Raw genomic sequence first — 22,569 nt, forward strand, 5'->3', positions numbered from 1 at the left:
TGGTGTGCCTGATAGACGGAGGGGACAGGTGCAACACTCAAGCTATGACATCAGCGGTGGCCATTTTGTGTTTTCTTCCTCAACCGACTCTCGGTTCCCATGGTCACCACTGTGGTTCCACAGCTGCAGAGCGGAACGAATGGTGTGTGACAAGAGATGAACATGTGGCCATTAAGAGAGTATGTACGCATCTCAAATGGTACCCTATTCCCCTTTATAGGTCATTACTTTGGACTAGAGCTCTGTTGACCCCTCTAAAAATAGGGTACCCTATAGGGAATAGGGTACCATTCAGGACAAAGCCAATGGAATCACTGAGGAGGATATCTGTGACTCCTTTTAACAGAGTCAACCTGTATTTGAGACCAGATTGAAATGGTTTAATAGTGAACTTTAAGATTTAGGTAGTACGCTTTGACCAAGCTATTTTCTGATGCAGAATTAAATGGTTTAACAGTTATTAACTTACATTGTGCAATGACTAATCTATGTTTGATGTTGGGACTTTTAAACAATTCTAGAAGTTACTTAAGATGTTACACTTAATCTATAATTAGTGTTAGGGCTCTGTGAAATGGTAAACAACAGCTGCTAGTAGCAGACCATTATATTTGATATGTAAAAATCTCCTGTTCTACTTTGTCCTGGTGTTGGCACATTTCGCTAATCCATTTGTGCTAGAACATGTTGCTGACACCGTCGCTAACTATCCTATCTGTTATGCTACCACTTAGTACAGATTCATCAGATTGCACACTAGGAGAGAGGCAATGGTTTTGTGGAATTTACAGTGACCTTCTGGAAATGTACTGCACCTTTACCAGAATGTCCAGGTTTCACACAAATTCCTGTTTGAGTGTTCCTCGAATCAGGAGGAGTTGAGAACGGAGGGAATCCTTCAACTAGGATTCTGGAAAACCAGGGAATTTTGGGTAATGTTACAGGAATAGGACACCATTTGGGATGCATGCGTTAAAAGTTATGATGTCAAATTATGTTATGTTCCCACAACATTATGGTGTCAGAATGTTCTAGAAACACACTGTTGGTCCCACAACGTTATGATGTCAGAATGTTCTAGAAACACACTGTTGTTCCCACAACGTTATGATGTCAGAATGTTCTAGAAACACACTGTTGTTCCCACAACGTTATGATGTCAGAATGTTCTAGAAACACACTGTTGTTCCCACAACATTATGATGTCAGAATGTTCTAGAAACACACTGTTGGGTCCCACAACATTATGATGTCAGAATGTTCTAGAAACACACTGTTGTTCCCACAACATTTTGGTGTCAGAATGTTCTAGAAACACACTGTTGGTCCCATAACGTTATGATGTCAGAATGTTCTAGAAACACACTGTTGTTCCCACAACGTTATGATGTCAGAATGTTCTAGAAACACACTGTTGTTCCCACAACATTATGGTGTCAGAATGTTCTAGAAACACACTGTTGGTCCCACAACGTTATGATGTCAGAATGTTCTAGAAACACACTGTTGTTCCCACAACGTTATGATGTCAGAATGTTCTAGAAACACACTGTTGTTCCCACAACGTTATGATGTCAGAATGTTCTAGAAACACACTGTTGTTCCCACAGTGTGTTTTACAGCACAGGGCATAAAGTACTACCGCTCAGCTGAGAGAACCACTTTCAACACTTTCTTTGGAAGCTAGGGTTGGGGACAAGAAAACAGAGACAATATATACACTCTTTCAGACAAGAGCCCACATCTGTCTGGGATCTTTATGGAGCATCAATCAGCTAATCACCACACCTCTTTTACCCAGCCCTGGCTAGCCTTTCACTACACCAGCCCACACCCCCTGGCTCTTACCCAGCCCTGGCTAGCCTTTCACTACACCAGCCCACACCCCCTGGCTCTTACCCCCCTGGCTCTTTTACCCAGCCCTGGGCTAGCCTTTCACTACACCAGCCCACACTACACCAGCCCCCCCTGGCTAGCCTTCACTACACCAGCCCACACCCCTGGCTCTTACCCAGCCCTGGCTAGCCTTTCACTACACCAGCCCACACCCCTGGCTCTTACCCAGCCCTGGCTAGCCTTTCACTATATCAGCCCACACCCCTGGCTCTTACCCAGCCCTGGCTAGCCTTTCACTACACCAGCCCACACCCCTGGCTCTTACCCAGCCCTGGCTAGCCTTTCACTACATCAGCCCACACCCCCTGGCTCTTACCCAGCCCTGGCTAGCCTTTCACTACACCAGCCCACACCCCTGGCTCTTACCCAGCCCTGTCCTAAACCCGATGAGCTAACAGGCTAGTCTTTCACTACACCAGCCCACACACCCTGGCTCTTAACCAGCCCTGTTCTAAACCGGACGCGCTAACAGGCTTTCACTACACCAGCCCACACCCCCTGGCTCTTACCCAGCCCTGTTCTAAACCCGATGAGCTAACAGGCTAGTCTTTCACTACACCAGCCCACACACCCAGGCTCTTACCCAGCCCTGGCTAGCCTTTCACTACACCAGCCCACACCCCCTGGCTCTTAACCAGCCCTGTTCTAAACCGGACGCACTAACAGGCTTTCACTACACCAGCCCACACCACCTGGCTCTTACCCAGCCCTGTTCTAAACCCAACGAGATAACAGGCTAGTCTTTAACTACACCAGCCCACATCCCTGGCTCTTACCCAGCCCTGTTCTTAACCCAACGAGCTAACAGGCTAGTCTTTCACTACACCAGCCCACACCCCCCTGGCTCTTACCCAGCCCTGGCTAGCCTTTCACTACACTGGCCCACACCCCCTGGCTCTTACCCAGCCCTGTTATAAACCCAACGAGCTAACAGGCTAGTATTTTGTAAGGCTCATCAACTGTGTCAAGGCTCTGGAATTACACCAGGGTTCTCACATGCACACACAACCAAAAGTGGTTTCCACGCAAAATGGCAAATTTGTGAAGATCCTTCTTACTATATTTTATTGGGGTTTCTTCTTGAAAACAGAGAAGAAGGGGAACAGGGTTTTTGCTAACATTCATCTACAGTGTCTATGGGCTCATCTACTGTCTGTCCGTATGGTCTATAGTAAGGGTCTCCCTTGAACCAACCTGACCCTCAAACTCAGTGTCTGTCAACCAGGACCTTAACCAACTACACGTATCATAGTCATGCATAATACTAGTCAAATGTTAGTCAGAGGAGTTTGCAAAAATGTTCTCCTCTTCTCAGCTCCTGACTGCTGCTGCAGGGAAGGGGGTGTTTTGCTAGGCAACCAAAGACTAGTTGTTATAAAGAGTCCATGTTACTGAGGAAAAGGTCAGCCACTTCAGTCAGCTGTTTGTTCCACACAAAAAAATATGAAATTTTTTTAATCGTTTAGGCATAACATTTATTTAATGCTTTTACGGATTTCAGTTTTGGTGGATTTTTTTATATTTTTAAATGCGACCCCTTCAAAAAGTACTAAACAACCTTATAGTATAATGGTTTTGGAATGACAGTCACAGGGACCACAGCTTGAGTCCTGCTCAGGGTGTCCCCCTCATGAACTACGTTGGTGTTAGGAATTGTATGGCATCATTTTAAACCTGTCCTGGTTGAGTGTTAGGCACAGTTCATTATTCATAGGCAATACTCATTTATGTGCTAGCTGAAATATAAATAAGCCTACTAAAGTAATCAGACCTATTCTTACTATAATTCACATAATATAATATAATATAATATATATATAATATAATATAGTGTTGGTCCCATGTTTCATAATCTAAAAAAAAAGATTTTCGTTTTTTATTTCTAGCAAATTTTGTGCAACATCCCTGTTAGTGAGCATTTATCTTTTGCCAAGATAATCCATCCATCTGACATCTGTGGCACATCAAGAAGCTGATTAAACAGCATTTACCTTAAATAGGTGGAACTTGTGCTGTGGCCAATACATAGCCACTTTAAATTGTGCAGTTTTGTCAAACAACATAATGTCACAGATGTCTCAAGTTTTGAGGGAGTGTCGAATTGGGCATCCTGACTGCAGGAATGTCAACCAGAGCTGTTGCCAGAGCATTGAATGTTAATTTCTCTACCATAAGCCACCTCCAACATCATTTTAGAGAGTACGTCCAACCGGGCTCACAACCGCAGACCACGTGTAACCACACCAGCTCAGGACCTTCACATCCGGCTTCTTCACCTGCGGGATCTTCTGAGACCAGCCACCTGGACATCTGATGAAACTGAGGAGTATTTCTGTCTGTACTAAAGCCCTTTTGTGTGGAAAAACTCATTCTGATTGGCTGGGCCTGGCTCCAAAGTGGGTGGGCCTATGCCCTCCCAAGCCCACCCATGGCTGCGCCCCAGCCCAGTCAAGTGAAATCCATAGATTATGGCCTAATGAATTCATTTAAATTAACTGATTTCCTTATATTAACTGTAACTCAGTAAAATCGTTGAAATTGTGGCATGCTGCGTTTACATTTTTGTTCAGTATAATTTTGTCATATTTATAGGTCTTTATCAGATCTAATACATTTTCCCAGAAATTTTAGTTTTGTTATTTTCCAAATTCAGTTCTCTGTTTTATTTTCTCAGGTTACGGATTTGTCCAAATCTTTTCAGGTTTTTCGCTCTTAAGTGCATTTTTTTTTAAATAGATGAACAACAACATTTGATGTTCTAATATGTTCTAATGTTTTAAACACATCAGGAGACCTTTTTTTGACATCTGGAAAAACCATTTGAAAAAAACGTGTTGTTCCCTTCAGGCCTTATTCATTCGGATGACCTTGTGACTGTTTTATTTTCCTGATGGTCTTCATTCATAATCATCCGGTTACACGATATGACAGTAATTGTGGCGGCCAATACACACATAGCGACTCAATACACACATAACCTGTCCCTTTTGAGAAAGTATTTGGGGTCTATACGGACTAGTTTATGGTTTACAGGTCAGTATTACTCAGATAGTCCCAAGTAGATGGTATGTAGATGTTTAGTGGATGTTCAATAACTGTCAACAGTATTTCAACTAACCATCCACAACCTTTACCCTAAACGAAACCTTAGCAAGCAGTTTTTAATTTATCCATTTTTTTTACTAGTTAAGTTGATTGAAAACACATTCTCATTTACAGCAATGACCTGGGGAATAGTTACAGGGGAGAGAAGGGGGATGAATGAGCCAATTGTAAACTGGGGATTGTAAGGTGACCATGATGGTTTGAGGATCAGACTGGGAATTTAGCCAGGACACCAGGGTTAACACCCCTACTCTTACGATAAGTGAGTGAGGACACCCGTTTAACGTCCCACCCTACACAGGGCAGTGTCCCCAATCACTACCCTGGGGAATTGTGTTATTTTTTTAGACCAGAGGAAAGAGTGCCTCCTACTGGCACTCCAACACCACTTCCAGCAGCATCTGGTCTCCCATCCAGGGACTGATCAGGACCAACCCTGCTTAGCTTCAGAAGCAGGCCAGCAGTGTATGCAGAGTGGTATGCTGCAGGCAGTTGCATATCAACCGATAGTTAGTTGATAGTTTGACCATCTGTAGGTCATCAGATGGGACTATCTAGACCATCTGTATATCATCAGATGGGACTATCCAGACCATCTTTATAATATCAGATGGGACTATCCAGACCATCTGTATATCATCAGATGGGACTATCCAGACCATCTATATATCATCAGATGGGACTATACAGACCATCTGTATATCATCAGATGGGACTATCCAGACCATCTGTATATCATCAGATGGGACTATCCATACCATCTGTAGGTCATCAGATGGAACTATCCAGACCATCTGTAAGTCATCAGATGGGATATCCATACCATCTGTAGGTCATCAGATGGGACTATCCAGACCATCTGTAAGTCATCAGATGGGACTATCCAGATAAAGTGGGACTAAGAGTTCCATTTTAATTTCCCGCCACATATACAGTATGAGTATTTGATTTGATACTTTTTATTAGTTCCATGCAAAATTGCAGCATTCAGTTACAGCAGGTTTCAACAGAGTTCAAAATACACACACTAATTCCAATCATGTGTTACTCAAATGCAACCACACACTATTTCAAGGGATTTCAATCTTATGCAATCATTATTACATGCAGACAGTAGGTATGAAGTCAGAGAGACAAATAGCATTTGCCATGAGGGAGAGAGTGAGTGAGTGAGATTGAGAGTGAGTGAGTGAGATTGAGAGTGAGTGAGTGAGATTGAGAGTGAGTGAGTGAGATTGAGAGTGAGTGAGTGAGTGAATGAGTGAGTGAGATTGAGAGTGAGTGAGTGAGTGAATGAGTGAGTGAGATTGAGAGTGAGTGAGTGAGATTGAGTGAGTGAGTGAGATTGAGAGTTAGTGAGTGAGTGAATGAGTGAGTGAGATTGAGTGAGTGAGATTGAGAGATTGAGAGTGAGTGAGATTGAGAGTGAGTGAGATTGAGAGTGAGTGAGATTGAGAGTGATTGAGTGAGTGAATGAGTGAGTGAGAGAGAGAGTGAGAGAGAGAGTGAGAGAGAGAGACAACAGAATGGCTTAATAACATTCTGAATAATAAGAGATAATTCAACAAGCAAAGTGCATCAGAACTAGTATCCCTACGGATAGCTCATTCATGCTAAATCATACTATCCTACAAGACGTTTCAAAATCAGTTCAATTATTGTATTTTTAACAGATGACAATCTGCTGTATTTTAAATGTGCTATAGTATAATAGTATGTCTTAATAGCGGTAATATCGTAGTTGTTGTATAGTTGATGGTCACCGGTTAAGGTTCTTGTTCTTGATTGCCTTCATCAGCGGGATCCACTTCGAGCATTTGGCTCGACCCCAGTTTGACATCTGCCTGTGACCTTTGACCTCTGTGGGCCCGTCATGTTCGTCTGCCTCCGAGGTGATCTCCATCTTCTGGATCATCAGCTTCATCAGGTCGTGCTGCTTCTCCAGCACACTGGATATCTCCTTCAATCTGTATGGGATTATATAGATATATACACTGGATATCTCCTTCAGTCTGTATGGGATTATATAGATATATACACTGGATATCTCCTTCAGTCTGTATGGGATTATATAGGGATATACACACTGGATATCTCCTTCAGTCTGTATGGGATTATATAGAGATATACACACTAGATATCTCCTTCAGTCTGTATGGGATTATATAGGGATATACACACTAGATATCTCCTTCAGTCTGTATGGGATTATATTATATAGAGATATATACACTGGATATCTCCTTCAGTCTGTATGGGATTATATAGATATATACACTGGATATCTCCTTCAGTCTGTATGGGATTATATAGATATATACACTGGATATCTCCTTCAGTCTGTATGGGATTATATAGAGATATACACTGGATATCTCCTTCAGTCTGTATGGGATTATATAGATATATACACTGGATATCTCCTTCAGTCTGTATGGGATTATATAGAGATATACACACTAGATATCTCCTTCAGTCTGTATGGGATTATATTATATAGAGATATATACACTGGATATCTCCCTCAGTCTGTATAGGAACATAGAAATATAAATACTGGATACCTCCTTTAGTCTATAACATAGAAACACACAGGATATCTCCTTCAGTCTAAAACATAACAATATAAATACTGGATATCGCCTTCAGTCTATAACATAGAAACATACAGACTGAAGAAGACCACTAGAGGCTGCTCACACACCATACAACCCCTAGCCCACCTTTACACACACCACACAACAACTGTTTCTGATCATACGCGTCACCTTTGCTTCTGTTTGTGTAGTTTGGCTTCGACAGAGGTTGAAGTTGATGAGTTGGTCAATAGATGAGTACGCACTTCGTTGGCTTCTCCTTGACTCCAGAACTGCAGTATATAGAGACCAAACGGTTACCAGTGAATACTGCACAGCCCTTGAATTATTTAGTATAATGATGGAGAAACTAAGAAGATCATATATGTTGAATATACAGTACCAGTCAAAGGTTTGGACACACCTACTCATTGAATGATTTATTTTTTTATTTTTACTATTTTCAACATTGTAGAATAATAGTGAAGACGTCAAAACTATGACATTACACAAATGGAATTATGAAGTAACCAAAAACAGTGTTAAACAAATCAAAATATATATTTGAGATTCTTCAAGTAGACATCCTTTGCCTTGATGACAGCTTTGCACACTCTTTGTATTCTCACAACCAGCTTTATGAGAAATGCTTTTCCAACAGTCTTGAAGGAGTTCCCACATGCTGTTGGCTGATGTGTTGGTATTCAGGCCAAAGAGTTCAATTTTGGTTTCATCAGACCAGAGAATCTTGTTTCTTTAGGTGCCCTTTTACAAATTCCAAGCGGAATGTTTTGCGGGTACTCCTTTTACTGAGGAGTAGCTTCCGTCTGGCCACTCTACCATAAAGGTCTGATTGGTGGAGTGCTGCAGAGATGGTTGTCCTTCTGAAAGGTTCTCCCATCTCCACAGAGGAACTCTAGAGCTCTGTCAGAGTGACCATCTGGTTTTTGGTCACCTGCCTGACCAATGTCCTTCTCCCCCGATTGCTCAGTTTGGCCGGGTGGCCAGCTCTAGGAAGTGTCTTGGTGGTTCTAAACGTCTTCCATTTTAGAATGATGGAGGCCACCCAGGTGTTCTTGTGGAAAAAGTTCAAGGTTCTGAATTCTTTCCCAAAGACACTGTACATGCTGTATACAGTGTCCTGTCTAAGACAGATGTCAATAGACACCTACATAAAGCTAGCCTGTAACTCTACTCTAAGTGATACAGCCTGTAACTCTAAGTGATTCTGCTATTCATGTTTTTTTTTTAAGTCATTCTTTTTTTTGTTGCCTACGTTTTGTACTTTTGCAGTTTTATACACTCAGTGTTATAATCTACAGTGATCATCCTCCGTTCTCGTTGTCATTTGTTATTGAAGATCTCAATAGAGAAGACATCAATCTACACCAGTCACCAATAACTCTACTTTTCAATTTAGGTGTTGTTTTCCCTCCAGTGAATGCGACTCTGAGCACTTTGGTTACGTTCAAACAGCGTCTCTGAATAGGAGAACTGATCTACTAGAGCATTAGTTTCGTCTTGTAGATTTGAATCCTACTATGAGATGCTTTACGTATCCAGGGCCAGGCACCATACCTACCTTGGAGCACTTGCGGTTGGGATAGATGGTGATGGATGACTGGTCCACTCTCTTCAACAACCAGTATGGCATCTTCTCCTCCAGATTGGTGTGGAGTTCAATCTGACATAGAGAGACATCATTGCCTTCAGTCATCAAAATCCACAAGGAATTTTATCATATTGAGTATTTGGAGAAAGGTTAAGCTATATTTTGGTATACTAGTACAATATGATGAAGAAATGATGTTGACCCAATCAGAAGAAACTTTACAATGACACTAAAACAAGTACCCATTAGCTATTCAAAATGTCTAAAATTCCTCAAAACACCCTAAAATAAGCATAAAATTACAAAAATCTTATCATGTGGACTTGATTGTTATCCAGCTACAAACCTGCATGGCTATTCTCTTCAGAGTGGCACTTCTCTGTACCTCAGCGATGTCACCGACAGCCAATCCAATCTGTAGTACACACAAAGGGACACCAATAGGAACCATCAATATTTTGATAGGTTGTCAGCTATCCATTGACAATTAGCATTGACCTTGCATAGTCTCTTTTCCCTGCGAAAAGTGGGTGTGTCTTTCAATAGTCTAAAGCGGTTTCCTCTCCATGTCTCCTCCCATTCATCAATAAAGAGACAAGGAAAGATCTAAGGAAAAGAGACCAGAGAGGGAGCCACTTTCGAACTGTTGAGATTAATCCCTTAGATCAATGGTGTCTAACTCATTAATCTGCCAAAATGAAGACAAAATTCAATGCAGACCTATCATTATTCAGCCTGGTCTCATTGACTATACATAACATATTACATGTAGGGGGATACCTAGTCAGTTGTATAACTGAATGCAATCAACTGAAATGTGTCTTCCGCATTTAACCAGACCCCTCTAACCACACACTATGCTGGCCTTTTATGCAGAGTTGCAAAGAAAAAGCCATACCTCAGACTGGCAAACAAAAATGTAATATTAAGATGGGCAAAACACAGACGCTGGACAGAGGAACTCTACCTAGAAGGCCAGCATCCTGAAGTTGCCTGTTGACGTTGAGGCTGGTGTTTTGCGGGTACTATTTAATGAAGCTGCCAGTTAAGTAAAGACTTGTGAAGCGTCTGTTTCTCAAACTAGACACCCTAATGTACTTGTCCTCTTGCTCAGTTGTGCACCGGGACCTCCCACTCCTCTTTCTATTCCGGTTAGAGCCAGTTTGCGCAGTTCTGTGAAGGGAGTAGTACACAGCGTTGTACGAGATCTTCAGTTTCTTGACAATTTCCTCGCATGGAATAGCCTTCATTTCGCAGAACAAGAATAGACTGACGAGTTTCAGAAGAAAGTTCTTTGTTTCTGGACATTTTGAGCCTGTAATCGAACCCACAAATGCTGATGCTCCAGATACTCAACTAACTTCTTTAATCAGAACAACAGTTTTCAGCTGTGCGAACATAATTGCAAAATGACCTCTGCTGTTTTCAATCAAGATCTCGTCGATCACTTCCTCATTGCCTGCATCCGTAATGGGTCTGCGACCAAACGACCACCCCTCATCACTGTCAAACGCTCCCTAAAACACTTCTGCGAGAAGGCCTTTCTAAGCAACCTGGCAGGGGTATCCTGAAATGACATTGACCTCATCCCGTCAGTAGATGATGCCTGGCTAATCTTTGCCTGGCTAAAGTGCCTTCCTCACCATCTTAAATAAGCATGCCCCATTCAAAAAATGTAGAACTAGGAACAGATATAGTCCTTGGTTCACTCCAGACCTGTCTGCCCTTGACCAGCACAAAAACATCCTGTGGCGTTCTGCATTAGCATCGAATAGCCCCCTTAAAATGCTTTTTCAGGGAAGTTAGGAACAAATATACACAGGCAGTCAGGAAAGCTAAGGCTAGCTTTTTCAAACAGAAATTTGCATCCTGTGGTACCAACTCAAAAAAGTTCTGGAACACTGTAAAGTCCATGGAGAATAAGAGCACGTCCTCCCAGCTGCCCATGGCTCTGAGGCTAGGAAACCACTGATAAATCCACTACAATTGAGAATTTCAATAAGCATTTCTCTACGGCTGACCATGCTTTCCACCTGGCTACCCCTACCCCGGTCAACTGCCCGTTGTCCGGAGGGCCTGTTGTCCGGACCTCTGGCAGTCTCTATGGGGATGCCACAGGGTTCCATTCTCTGGCCGACCCTCTTCTCTGTATACATCAGATGTTGCTCTTGCTGGTGGTGATTCTCTGATCCACCTCTACGCAGACGACACCATTCTGTATACTTCTGGCCCCTCTTTGGACACTGTTAACAACCCTCCAGACGAGCTTCAATGCTATACAACTCTCCTTCCGTGGCCTCCAACTGCTCTTAAATGCAAATAAAACTAAATGCATGCTTTTCAATCGATCACTGCCCGCACCTGCTCGCCCATCCAGCATCACTACTCTGGACGTCTCTGACTTAGAATATGTGGACGACTACAAATACCTAGGTGTCTGGTTAGACTGTAAACTCTCCTTCCAGATGCACATTAATCATCATCTCCAAACCAAAATTAAATCTAGAACTGGCTTCCTATATCGCAACAAAGCATCCTTCACTCATGCTGCCAAACATACCCTCGTAAAACTGACCATCCTACCAATTCTCGACTTCAGTGATGTCATCTATAAAATTGCCTCCAACACTCTACTCAACAACCTGGATGCAGTCTATCGCAGTGCCATCCATTTTGTCACCAATGCCCCATATACTACCCACCACTGTGACCTGTACGCTCTCGTTGGTTGGCCCTCGCTTCATACTTGTCGCCAAACCCACTGGCTACAGGTTATCTTCAAGTCTCTGCTAGGTAAATCCCCACCTTATCTCAGCTCTCAGGTCACCATAGCAGCACCCACCCGTAGCACGTGCTCCAGCAGGTGTATTTCACTGGTCACTCCCAAAGCCAATACCTCCTTTGGTCGTCTTTTCTTCCAGTTCTCTGCTGCCAATGACTGGAACAAACTGCAAAAATCTCTGAAGCTGGAGACTCATATCTCCCTCACAAACTTTAAGCATCAGCTGTCAGAGCAGCTCACAGATCATTGCACCTGTATACAGCCCATCTGTATACAGCCCATCTGTATACAGGCCATCTGTATACAGCCCATCTGTAAACAGCCCATCCGTAAACAGCCCATCCAACTACCTCATCCCCATACTGTGTTTATTTATCTTGCTCCTTTGCTCCCCAGTATCTTTACTTGCACATTCATCTTCTGCACATCTACCACTCCAGTGTTTAATTGCTATATTGTAATTACTTCGCCACCATGGCTATGTATTGCTTTACCTCCTATACAGACTATGTTTTGTTAATCCCATGTGTAACTCTGTGTTGTTGTTTGTGTCTCACTGCTATGCTTTATCTTGACCAGGTCGCAGTTGTAAATGAGAACTCGTTCTCAACTTGCCTACCTGGTTAAATAAAGGTCAAATTAAATTTAAAATAGATGCAACTACCCAAGCAGAAGATACACCTCCTTCAAATGTTGATATTTGGTTGTGTTGACAACCAAACAATTCAATATCACTAAATATCATTATATTTGAAATCAACCAGAGCTTGAAACCCTTATTTACACTTAATTTGTTGATTGAATTCTGGGTTGAATTGGAACAATAACTGTTTATGGTTTTGACTAATATAACATCATTGATGATATACGAGTGATAAAGTATGGTCACATTTCATTTGCTCTTTTAAACCTACCCTTTGGAATGACTCTGATAGCAACAGTGAGTCTATTTAGGGTCTCATCTTAACCGTTGAGAGGTAGAATAGTAGAATACACAAGGTGAAATTTCGAAATGTTGTGCATCAGCAGTTTCTCCCTTGTTATGTCAGTCACTGACAGTTACTCAATTAGACAACATTTTCTTATATTGGTACATTTGTAGATTGGTAAAATCGGCCAGATATTTAAACCTGAATTACCGACTAAGGGTCCCCCACTGAGTCACTGTCAGATATCATACTAAAAGCAGAAAGCATTTCTCTTCCTTAATGTGTAGATTTGCAGGAAATTAACTCTAAAAAGGTCAATTGGATGAGGTTTTTGGTGCAGGCCGGGACATCAATCATTTTTCATTTAACTAGGCAAGTCGGTTAAGAACAAATTCGACGGCCTACAACGCTGGGCCAATTGTGCGCCGCCCTATGGACTCCCAATCACGGCCGGTTGTCATACAGCCTGGATTTGAACCAGGGTGTCTTTAGTGGCGCCTTAGACCACTACACCACTCGGGAGCCCCAGATACTGGGTCATCATGGAGAGGCTTACCATCATGTTCATCAGCAGGATCGGCATGAAGATGATAAATATAACCAACATGTAGAAAGTGATGAAGGGAAATGGAAATTTGTTGTGTAGGTACATGTCCAGAAAATTGCTTTGGTAATTCAATTCCCCGACCATCATCACAAAGATCTGGATCACTGACAAGTCCAGTCGCTCAAACTCTTCCTAAAGACAAACGTGAGAAGGAAAAAAACAGTTAGGCAGAACAGAGGGAAAGCTGGGACTGAAAAACATCTATCTCAAGGCCATCAGACTGCTAAACAGCCATCACTAACTCAGAGAGGCTGCTGCCTACATTGAGACCCAATCACTGGCCACTTTAACAAATGGACCACTAATCACTTTATACAATGCCACTTTAAATAATGTTTACATTACTCATATCATATGTATATACTGTATTTTATAACATATATATATATATATATATATATATACACTTATTTTTTTTTACAAATTCTCATTCATCCCTTTACATTTGTGTGTATTAGGTAGTTTTTGGGGAATTGTTAGATTACTCGTTAGATATTACCGCACTGTTCGAACTAGAAGCACAAGCATTTCACTACATTTACATCTGCTAACCATGTGTACGTGTCCAATAACATTTGTTTTGATTTGATTAGATTTGACTTTAAACAGATTTTTAGATCCATCTCCTTTCCATCTCATATATCTTCATTGATTTGAGGAAATTACAAATGACCTAATGTAGGACTTATACAAAACAATTGTTTAAAGTGGAAGCATTGTTACTAATGTGTCTTGTCACCTGGTTGAGCATGAGGGCATAGAAGACCAAGGCAAAAGCCAGCATCAGAAAGAAGAATAGCAGTAGGATTTTAAACAACGTCCTTGCAATCTCCCGAAACATCACCACGTAGATCCCAAAGTGCTCAAACCTGGAAAGAGAAAACACAGTGCCCATGAGTACCGACGTGGACCCATGAGTACCGACGTGGACCCATGGGTACCAACGTGGACCCATGGGTACCGACGTGGACCCATGAGTACCGACGTGGACCCATGGGTACCGACGTGGACCCATGAGTACCGACGTGGACCCATGAGTACCGACGTGGACCCATGAGTACCGACGTGGACCCATGAGTACCGACGTGGACCCATGAGTACGTGGACCCAACGTGGACCCATGGGTACCAACGTGGACCCATGAGTACCGACGTGGACCCATGGGTACCAACGTGGACCCATGAGTACCGACGTGGACCCATGAGGACCAACGTGGACCCATGAGGACCAACGTGGACCCATGGGGACCAACGTGGACCCATGGGGACCAACGTGGACCCATGGGGACCAACGTGGACCCATGGGGACCAACGTGGACCCATGAGTACCAACGTGGACCCATGGGGACCAACGTGGACCCATGAGGACCAACGTGGACCCATGGGGACCAACGTGGACCCATGGGGACCAACGTGTGATGTTCATTTGACCCTATCAAATTGGGTGTCCAATGAAAGCTAAGAGTCTATAATTTCGGGGAAATGAAAGCATAGATACATTTTTCAACTGTTTTCCATGTGAAAAATGAGGCATAAGTAATGGTTTTGATTTCTGGTACAACAAATGGAAAAAGGACCTTAGAAAACGTTCACTAGAAAAGGTCTTAACCGTTTGTGGTGTTCAGGTCTGTGGGACCAATTTTCAATGTTTACTAAAAGAAAAAGAATACAATTAATACTTTTTTTCAACTTAAGACTCATTGACCTTGGCTCATTTTCAGTGAAGAACATGTAAAATAAACACATTTTCATTGAGCGCACAAGGTACACACCCCTACACATTTGTATTACATATGTGGTGTTCGGGTTCCACTGGACCCGAGGGTAATAAATGTGTGGAAAAGTGTGTGTGTAGGTGAAAACAAGTAAAAATGTAACAAAGGTTTGCTGTGTGCCTTCACTCTGTCTTCCTCCTCCCTGGGCCAGCTGTTTAAAAGTACCACCAATAACCTGTCTGTCTCCCTGCCTGTCTGCCTGTCTCCCTGCCTGTCTCCCTGTCTGTCTCCCTGTCTGTCTCCCTGTCTGTCTCCCTGTCTGTCTCCCTGTCTGTCTCCCGCTTTTCTCACACTCTTTACCCTTTGTAGTGTGTGAAACAACACAATGTCTTGTGTGAACCTGCACAATGTTATTACAATACGTTATATCGATACATTTTTTAAAATTCAGTATTTTCCCGCACTCTACTCCAGCCAGGTGCAAATTGCGGGAGGGACACAATAAATAAATACACACAAACAATCAGTATGGAAAAAAATAATCTCTGCTCAGAGGGCCTTAGAAATATTTTTTTTTGCAGAGTCTTTCACCTTGGAAGATGAAGACATTTCCCAATATGAGCTCCAACCAAATTTGCTGTTATTTGGTATATCTACTGTTCTGTACCTATCCAGGATAAATGACTGTGAAGAGAATGACATTCATAATGATGTATTTCTATATAGTACAGATAAGGGAACCATGATGTAACTCTGTTGCTGTAATTTCTTAATCGGGGTAATTCCACTTCACTTACTTACTATTTTCTACATTGTAGAATAATAGTGAAGACATCCAAACTATGAAATAGCATATGGAATAGGGTAGTAACACAAAAAAATAACCAAAAGAGAGTCTTACAAAGTCAAGATGTAATCTCGTCGCTGTATGCTGTTGTTGTGCATAGAGTTGTATGGTCCATTAAACTTTGGAACCAATTCTTTTAGTTTTTGTTGAGTCTTAGCGTATTTGCGTTACCATGGAATGTCAATCAAGCAACACCGTTGATTTGTGCACTAACAATCATCAGAAAATTAACAATCTCTAAATGACAGTAAAAACGCCTTCTCATCTCTCTAGACAGAGACGGATGGGCTACATTGTTTGGACAGTAATTACCTTTGGAGATAGAGGAGGAAGTTAACCCATGACATGATTATGGCCAGTGCCCCAGCCTGCCAGTGCCAGGACCCCTCAGCATTGAAGAACAGGGCGATAACGAAGAGAAGAGAGAGGATGATTGAAAACCAGTCCTGAATGTTAGAGATGTCCTTCAGGTAACTCAAACGCTATTGAAGGAAAACAAGAGAATGTTATTTACATTAGGCCGGGAACTAGAACTCAAGAGCCTCAGCAACCAGAGAATGTTATTTACATTAGGCCGGGAACTAGAACTCAAGAGCCTCAGCAACCAGAGAATGTTATTTACATTAGAATGGGAACTAGAACTCAGAGCCTCAGCAACCAGAGAAGGTTATTTACATTAGAATGGGAACTAGAACTCAGCAACCAGAGAATGTTATTTACATTAGAATGGGAACTAGAACTCAGCAACCAGAGAATGTTATTTACATTAGAATGGGAACTAGAACTCAGCAACCAGAGAATGTTATTTACATTAGAATGGGAACTAGAACTCAGCAACCAGAGAATGTTATTTACATTAGAATGGGAACTAGAACTCAGCAACCAGAGAATGTTATTTACATTAGAATGGGAACTAGAACTCAGAGCCTCAGCAACCAGAGAATGTTATTTACATTAGAATGGGAACTAGAACTCAGAGCCTCAGCAACCAGAGAATGTTATTTACATTAGAATGGGAACTAGAACTCAGAGCCTCAGCAACCAGAGAATGATATTTACATTAGAATGGGAACTAGAACTCAGCAACCAGAGAATGATATTTACATTAGAATGGGAACTAGAACTCAGCAACCAGAGAATGATATTTACATTAGAATGGGAACTAGAACTCAGAGCCTCAGCAACCAGAGAATGTTATTTACATTAGAATGGGAACTAGAACTAGAAGAGTCTCAGCAACCAATTGACTTCAATTTGTGAGTTATAACACTTTCTTTGAGTGTTTCTCAAATTAGGATTTGGCCTTTAAATTATGTATTTTCAATGACAGCCTTGGAACAGTGGGTTAACTGCCTTGTTCAGGGGCAGAATGACAGATTTGTCGTTCGGGGATTCAAACTTGCAACCTTTCGGTTACTAGCACAACACTCTAACCACTATGCTACCCTGCTGCCGTTTTATGACCAAAATGTAAATGTGGCCTAGTAGAGCCAGGTGCAGAATGATATTCCAACCTTTCAAACAGATTTCTGTATAAATGCCGTATTGCAGAATGCTCTTGACACCAAGGTTGGTTGTGTCATCATTCATCATGATGAGTGATGGTCTGCATGTCCTCCACCCGCTCACACTGTGTGAAGGTTTCACCACACTACACATTCAGTACCAGTCAACAGTTCAGACACACCTACTCTTTCAAGGGTTTTTCGTTATTTTTACTATTTTCTACATTGTAGAATAATAGTGAAGACATCAAACCTATGAAATAACACATGGAATAGGGTAGTAACCAAAACAAATTGTTAAACAAATCAAAATATGTTATATTTAAGATTTTTCAAAGTAGCTACCCTTTGCCTTGATGACAGCATTCTCTCAACCAGCTTCACCTGGAATGCTTTTCCAACAGTCTTGAATGAGTTCCCAGATATGCTGACCACTTGTTGGCTGCTTTTCCTTCACTCTGCGTCCAACTCATCCCAAATGATCTCAATTGGGTTGAGGTCGGGTGATTGTGGAGGCCAGGTTATCTGATGCAGCACTCCATCTCTTCCCTTCTTGGTCAAACAGCCCTTACACAGCCTGGAGGTGTAACGGCTCTCGTTTGTAGAAGGAAGAGTGGACCAAGGTGCAGCGTGGTAGGCGTACATCGTCTTTTTATTGATGACACCAAAACAAAATGACAAAAACCGAAAGTGAATAGTTCTGTCAGGCACAGACACTAAACAGAAAACCTGATCCCACAAAACCCAAAACGAAAATGACAACTTATATATGATCCCCAATCAGAGACAACGATAGACAGCTGCCTCTGATTGGGAACCACACTCGGCCAAACACAAAGAAATAGAAAACATAGACTTTCCCACCCGAGTCACACCCTGACCTAACCAAACATAGAGAATAAAAAGGATCTCTAAGGTCAGGGCATGACAGGAGGTGTGGTGGGTCATTGTCCTGTTGAAAAACAAATTATAGTACTAATCACAAACCAGATGGGATGATGTATTACTGCAGAATGCTGTGGTAGCCATGCTGGTTAAGTGTGCCTTGAATTCTAAAGAAATTAAAGACTGTGTCACCAGCAAAGCACCCCCACACCATCACACCTCCTCCTCCATGCTTCACAGTAGGAACCACACATGAAGAGATCATCCGTTCACCTACTCTGCGTCTCTAAAGACACGGCTGTTGGAACCAAAAATCTCACATTTGGACTCATCAGACCAAAGGACAGATTTCCACCGGTCTAATGTTCATTGCTCGTGTTTCTTGGCCCAAGCAAGTCTCTTCTCATTATTGGTGTCCTTTAGTAGTGGTTTCTTTGCAGCAATTTGACCATGAAGGCCTGATTCACACAGTCTCTGAACAGTTGATGTTGAGATGTGACTGTTACTTGAACTCTGTGAAACATTTTTTGGGGTTGCTATTTCTGAGGCTGGGAACTCTAATAAACATGTCCTCTGCTGCAGAGGTAACTCTGGGTCCCCCTTTCCTGTCACAGTTCTCATGAGAGCCAGTTTCATCTTAGCGCTTGATGTATTTTTGCAACTGCGCTTGAAGAAACTTTCAAAATTTTCCAGATTGACTGACCTTCATGTCTTAATAAAGTAATGATGGGCTGTCGTTTCTCTTTGCTTATTTGAGCTGTTCTTGCTATAATATGGACTTGGTCTTTTTCCAAATAGGGCTATCTTCTGTATACCACCCCTACCAGGTCACAACACCAGAAGAGGACTGGCAACCCCAAGGAGACTGGTTCCTCTCTAGGTTTCTTCATCTTGTCAGATGTTTTAATAACAAGGGAGTATCCTAAAGCAACGATTCTCAGCTGGTGAGTCGCGACCCAAATTTGGGTTGAGGAAGGTTTTGAATGTGTCTGCTGTGTCTGAGTTAAAAATATATATATATATATATATATATTATTAAATGATTTCATGAAAAAATACTCTATATACTTAAAAACTAGGTAGAATGTGTGTAGAAATGCTAATTATCTTACATTTTTAATCATTTTCTCTTCAATCACAGCATTTTAAATGTAGAGCTTTTAGCAGTTTTATTTTGGTTGATTTTGTGTCTCAATCCAATGAGTTTAATAACATTCTTCATGGGGAATATGGGAAACATTTAAACAGGTGGGAATGCTGTTCCCCTGTCATATAAATGCAACATTTACTATCAAAATAGCATTAAGAATAGTTTTTTGCGATGCAAATATTGGGTTGCGAATGAGACAACCTGTTTTAATTTGGGTCCCAAGGAAAAAGCAGTTGTGAACCACTGTCTTAAAGCCAGGCGGTGTCCATGTGTCTTAAAGCCAGGCTGTGTCCATGTGTCTTAAAGCCAGGCTGTGTCCATGTGTCTTAAAGCCAGGCTGTGTCCATGTGTCTTAAAGCCAGGCTGTGTCCATGTGTCTTAACGCCAGGCTGTGTCCATGTGTCTTAACGCCAGGCTGTGTCCATGTGTCTTAACGCCAGGCTGTGTCCATGTGTCTTAAAGCCAGGCTGTGTCCCTGTGTCTTAAAGCCAGGCTGTGTCCATGTGTCTTAAAGCCAGGCTGTGTCCATGTGTCTTAAAAGCCAGGCTGTGTCCATGTGTCTTAACGCCAGGCTGTGTCCATGTGTCTTAACGCCAGGCTGTGTCCATGTGTCTTAACGCCAGGCTGTGTCCATGTGTCTTAACGCCAGGCTGTGTCCATGTGTCTTAAAGCCAGGCTGTGTCCATGTGTCTTAAAGCCAGGCTGTGTCCATGTGTCTTAACGCCAGGCTGTGTCCATGTGTCTTAACGCCAGGCTGTGTCCATGTGTCTTAACGCCAGGCTGTGTCCATGTGTCTTAACGCCAGGCTGTGTCCATGTGTCTTAACGCCAGGCTGTGTCCATGTGTCTTAAAGCCAGGCTGTGTCCATGTGTCTTAACGCCAGGCTGTGTCCATGTGTCTTAAAGCCAGGCTGTGTCCATGTGTCTTAAAGCCAGGCTGTGTCCATGTGTCTTAAAGCCAGGCTGTGTCCATGTGTCTTAAAGCCAGGCTGTGTCCATGTGTCTTAAAGCCAGGCTGTGTCCATGTGTCTTAAAGCCAGGCTGTGTCCATGTGTCTTAAAGCCAGGCTGTCTCCATACTGTATGTCCCATATCATGTATTACATGTATCCACAAAACACCTCTGCACTCTTTATAAATTGTCACCAGATAATTTCAGTACAGCTCGACTTTAGATCCCTCCCGAGGTATGAATACGTCCGACAAAGATTGATTTCAGTTTGAAATGTCCTCTTAAGTTTAAAACTTCTGTAAACTGATTCTAGATCAGTATCTGGAGAAACATAGTCCTAATCTGGTATTATAATGCACATGTAAGGTTAGGACTTTTTGGCAGGTAAACTGATCCTAGATCAGTGCTTAGAGCAACATTGTCCTACTCCGGTATATTAATTTGCATGTGACGTTAGGATTTTGGGAAAGTAAGCTGATTCTAGATCAGTTCCTGGAGCTGTTACTGTACCTGATGGTACATCTGCATCACTTCCTTCCCCATGGAGTAGATGTTCATGACTAGTACCATCACCAAGCAAATGGACAAGAAGGAGTTTTGCTGTGGGGCAAAGGTTAAAAAAAAAATGTTAGGGTTCAATTCAGATTGTGGATGTTGCTCCATCAAAAGGTAATGTATGTTCAACCAACAGATTGTGAATGGCATCGGATGGCGATACACTTAGCCAATACTTACTTGTATGCCTTTCTTTAACCTGAATCCTTAATGAAACTATAACTAGCCCCATTTTCTTAACCTAACCCTTATCCCTAAACCCAACCTAACCTTCACCGTAAGCTTAACCTAACCCTTATCCCTAAACCTAACCCTTATCCCTAAACCTAACCCTTATCCCTAAACCTAACCTAAACTTCACCATAAACTTAATCTAACCCTTACCCCTAAACCCAACCTAAACTTCACCATAAACTTAACCTAACCCTTATCCCTAACCCTAATTAATTGAAACCTTTATGCCCTAACCCCTATGGCCCTCTAAAAAAGAGAAAAAAATATTGGTTCCCCTGTTTAAAATATTCCAGCACCCTCCCTCTTTAAATTGTATCCCCTGTTTAGAATATTCCAGCACCCTCCCTCTTTAAATTGTATCCCCTGTTTAGAATATTCCAGCACCCTCCCTCTTTAAATTGTATCCCCTGTTTAGAATAGTCCAGCACCCTTCCCCTTTAAATTGTATCCCCTGTTTAGAATATTCCAGCACCCTTCCCCTTTAAATTGTATCCCCTGTTTAGAATATTCCAGCACCCTTCCCCTTTAAAAACAATTATGAGATTGGAGGACACGTTTGGAGAGATATTAGGCCAATCCTCTTACCAGGTCTTTGATATCCTTGGACTCTTTTAAAACCACCGTTTTCAATGGGGTTAAAGTCCGAAGACAGAGATAGCCATGGCAAAATATACATTTTTTGTGGTCATTTAACAATTCCTTTGTGGATATTGATGTGTGCTTGGGGTTATTGTCTTGCTGGAAGATCAACAGGAAGACTTGCGGCCAAGTTTCAGCCTCCTGGCAGAGGCAACCGGGTTTTTGGCTAAAATGTCCTTGTACCTGGTAAAGGTCACATTAACAAAGGGCCCCAGGACTACTGGAAGCAAAATAGCCATCAAAGATCAAAGATCCACCACCATATTTTACAGTAGGGTTGCGGTACGGCTATTTTGCTTCCACTGCTAGTGTCTGCAGGGCGTGCAGTACGAGAGTCGTGATTCATTATTTCCAGGTCAAAATGAAAGAGAGGTGTGATGAATCATTTCTAGTTCATAAAAAAAAAAAAAAATTGATTCATGATGAGTTTAAAAATGGCTTAAAAAATGTATACTTTGACATTTCCGACTGGATTTATTTGAATAAAAAATGTATCAACCCCTACAAAAAGTACTACTATAGCCCAGAGAAACACATTGAATAACACATTCATCAAGGCCAAAAAAGACAATCAAAAAATAAT

General features: G+C 42.0%; 1 protein-coding gene across 1 annotated transcript in view; it reads right to left on the bottom strand.

Moving 5' to 3' along the window:
- Positions 1–6,452: 6,452 nt before the first annotated feature.
- Positions 6,453–22,569, bottom strand: part of LOC112236355 (transient receptor potential cation channel subfamily A member 1) — a 90,278-nt gene continuing 74,161 nt past the window's right edge. The window contains exons 21-28 of the mRNA XM_042308836.1: positions 21,069–21,158; positions 16,381–16,550; positions 14,247–14,376; positions 13,457–13,639; positions 9,536–9,604; positions 9,160–9,261; positions 7,770–7,870; positions 6,453–6,968 (exon numbers count right to left, since the gene is read on the bottom strand). Of these exons, the coding sequence (XP_042164770.1) occupies positions 6,761–6,968; positions 7,770–7,870; positions 9,160–9,261; positions 9,536–9,604; positions 13,457–13,639; positions 14,247–14,376; positions 16,381–16,550; positions 21,069–21,158 (1,053 nt within the window). The 3' untranslated portion in view covers positions 6,453–6,760. The remainder of the gene's footprint in view (positions 6,969–7,769; positions 7,871–9,159; positions 9,262–9,535; positions 9,605–13,456; positions 13,640–14,246; positions 14,377–16,380; positions 16,551–21,068; positions 21,159–22,569) is intronic.

This window comes from Oncorhynchus tshawytscha, linkage group LG29 (assembly GCF_018296145.1).
Source record: "Oncorhynchus tshawytscha isolate Ot180627B linkage group LG29, Otsh_v2.0, whole genome shotgun sequence".
In the NCBI taxonomy this organism is placed as follows: domain Eukaryota; kingdom Metazoa; phylum Chordata; class Actinopteri; order Salmoniformes; family Salmonidae; genus Oncorhynchus; species Oncorhynchus tshawytscha.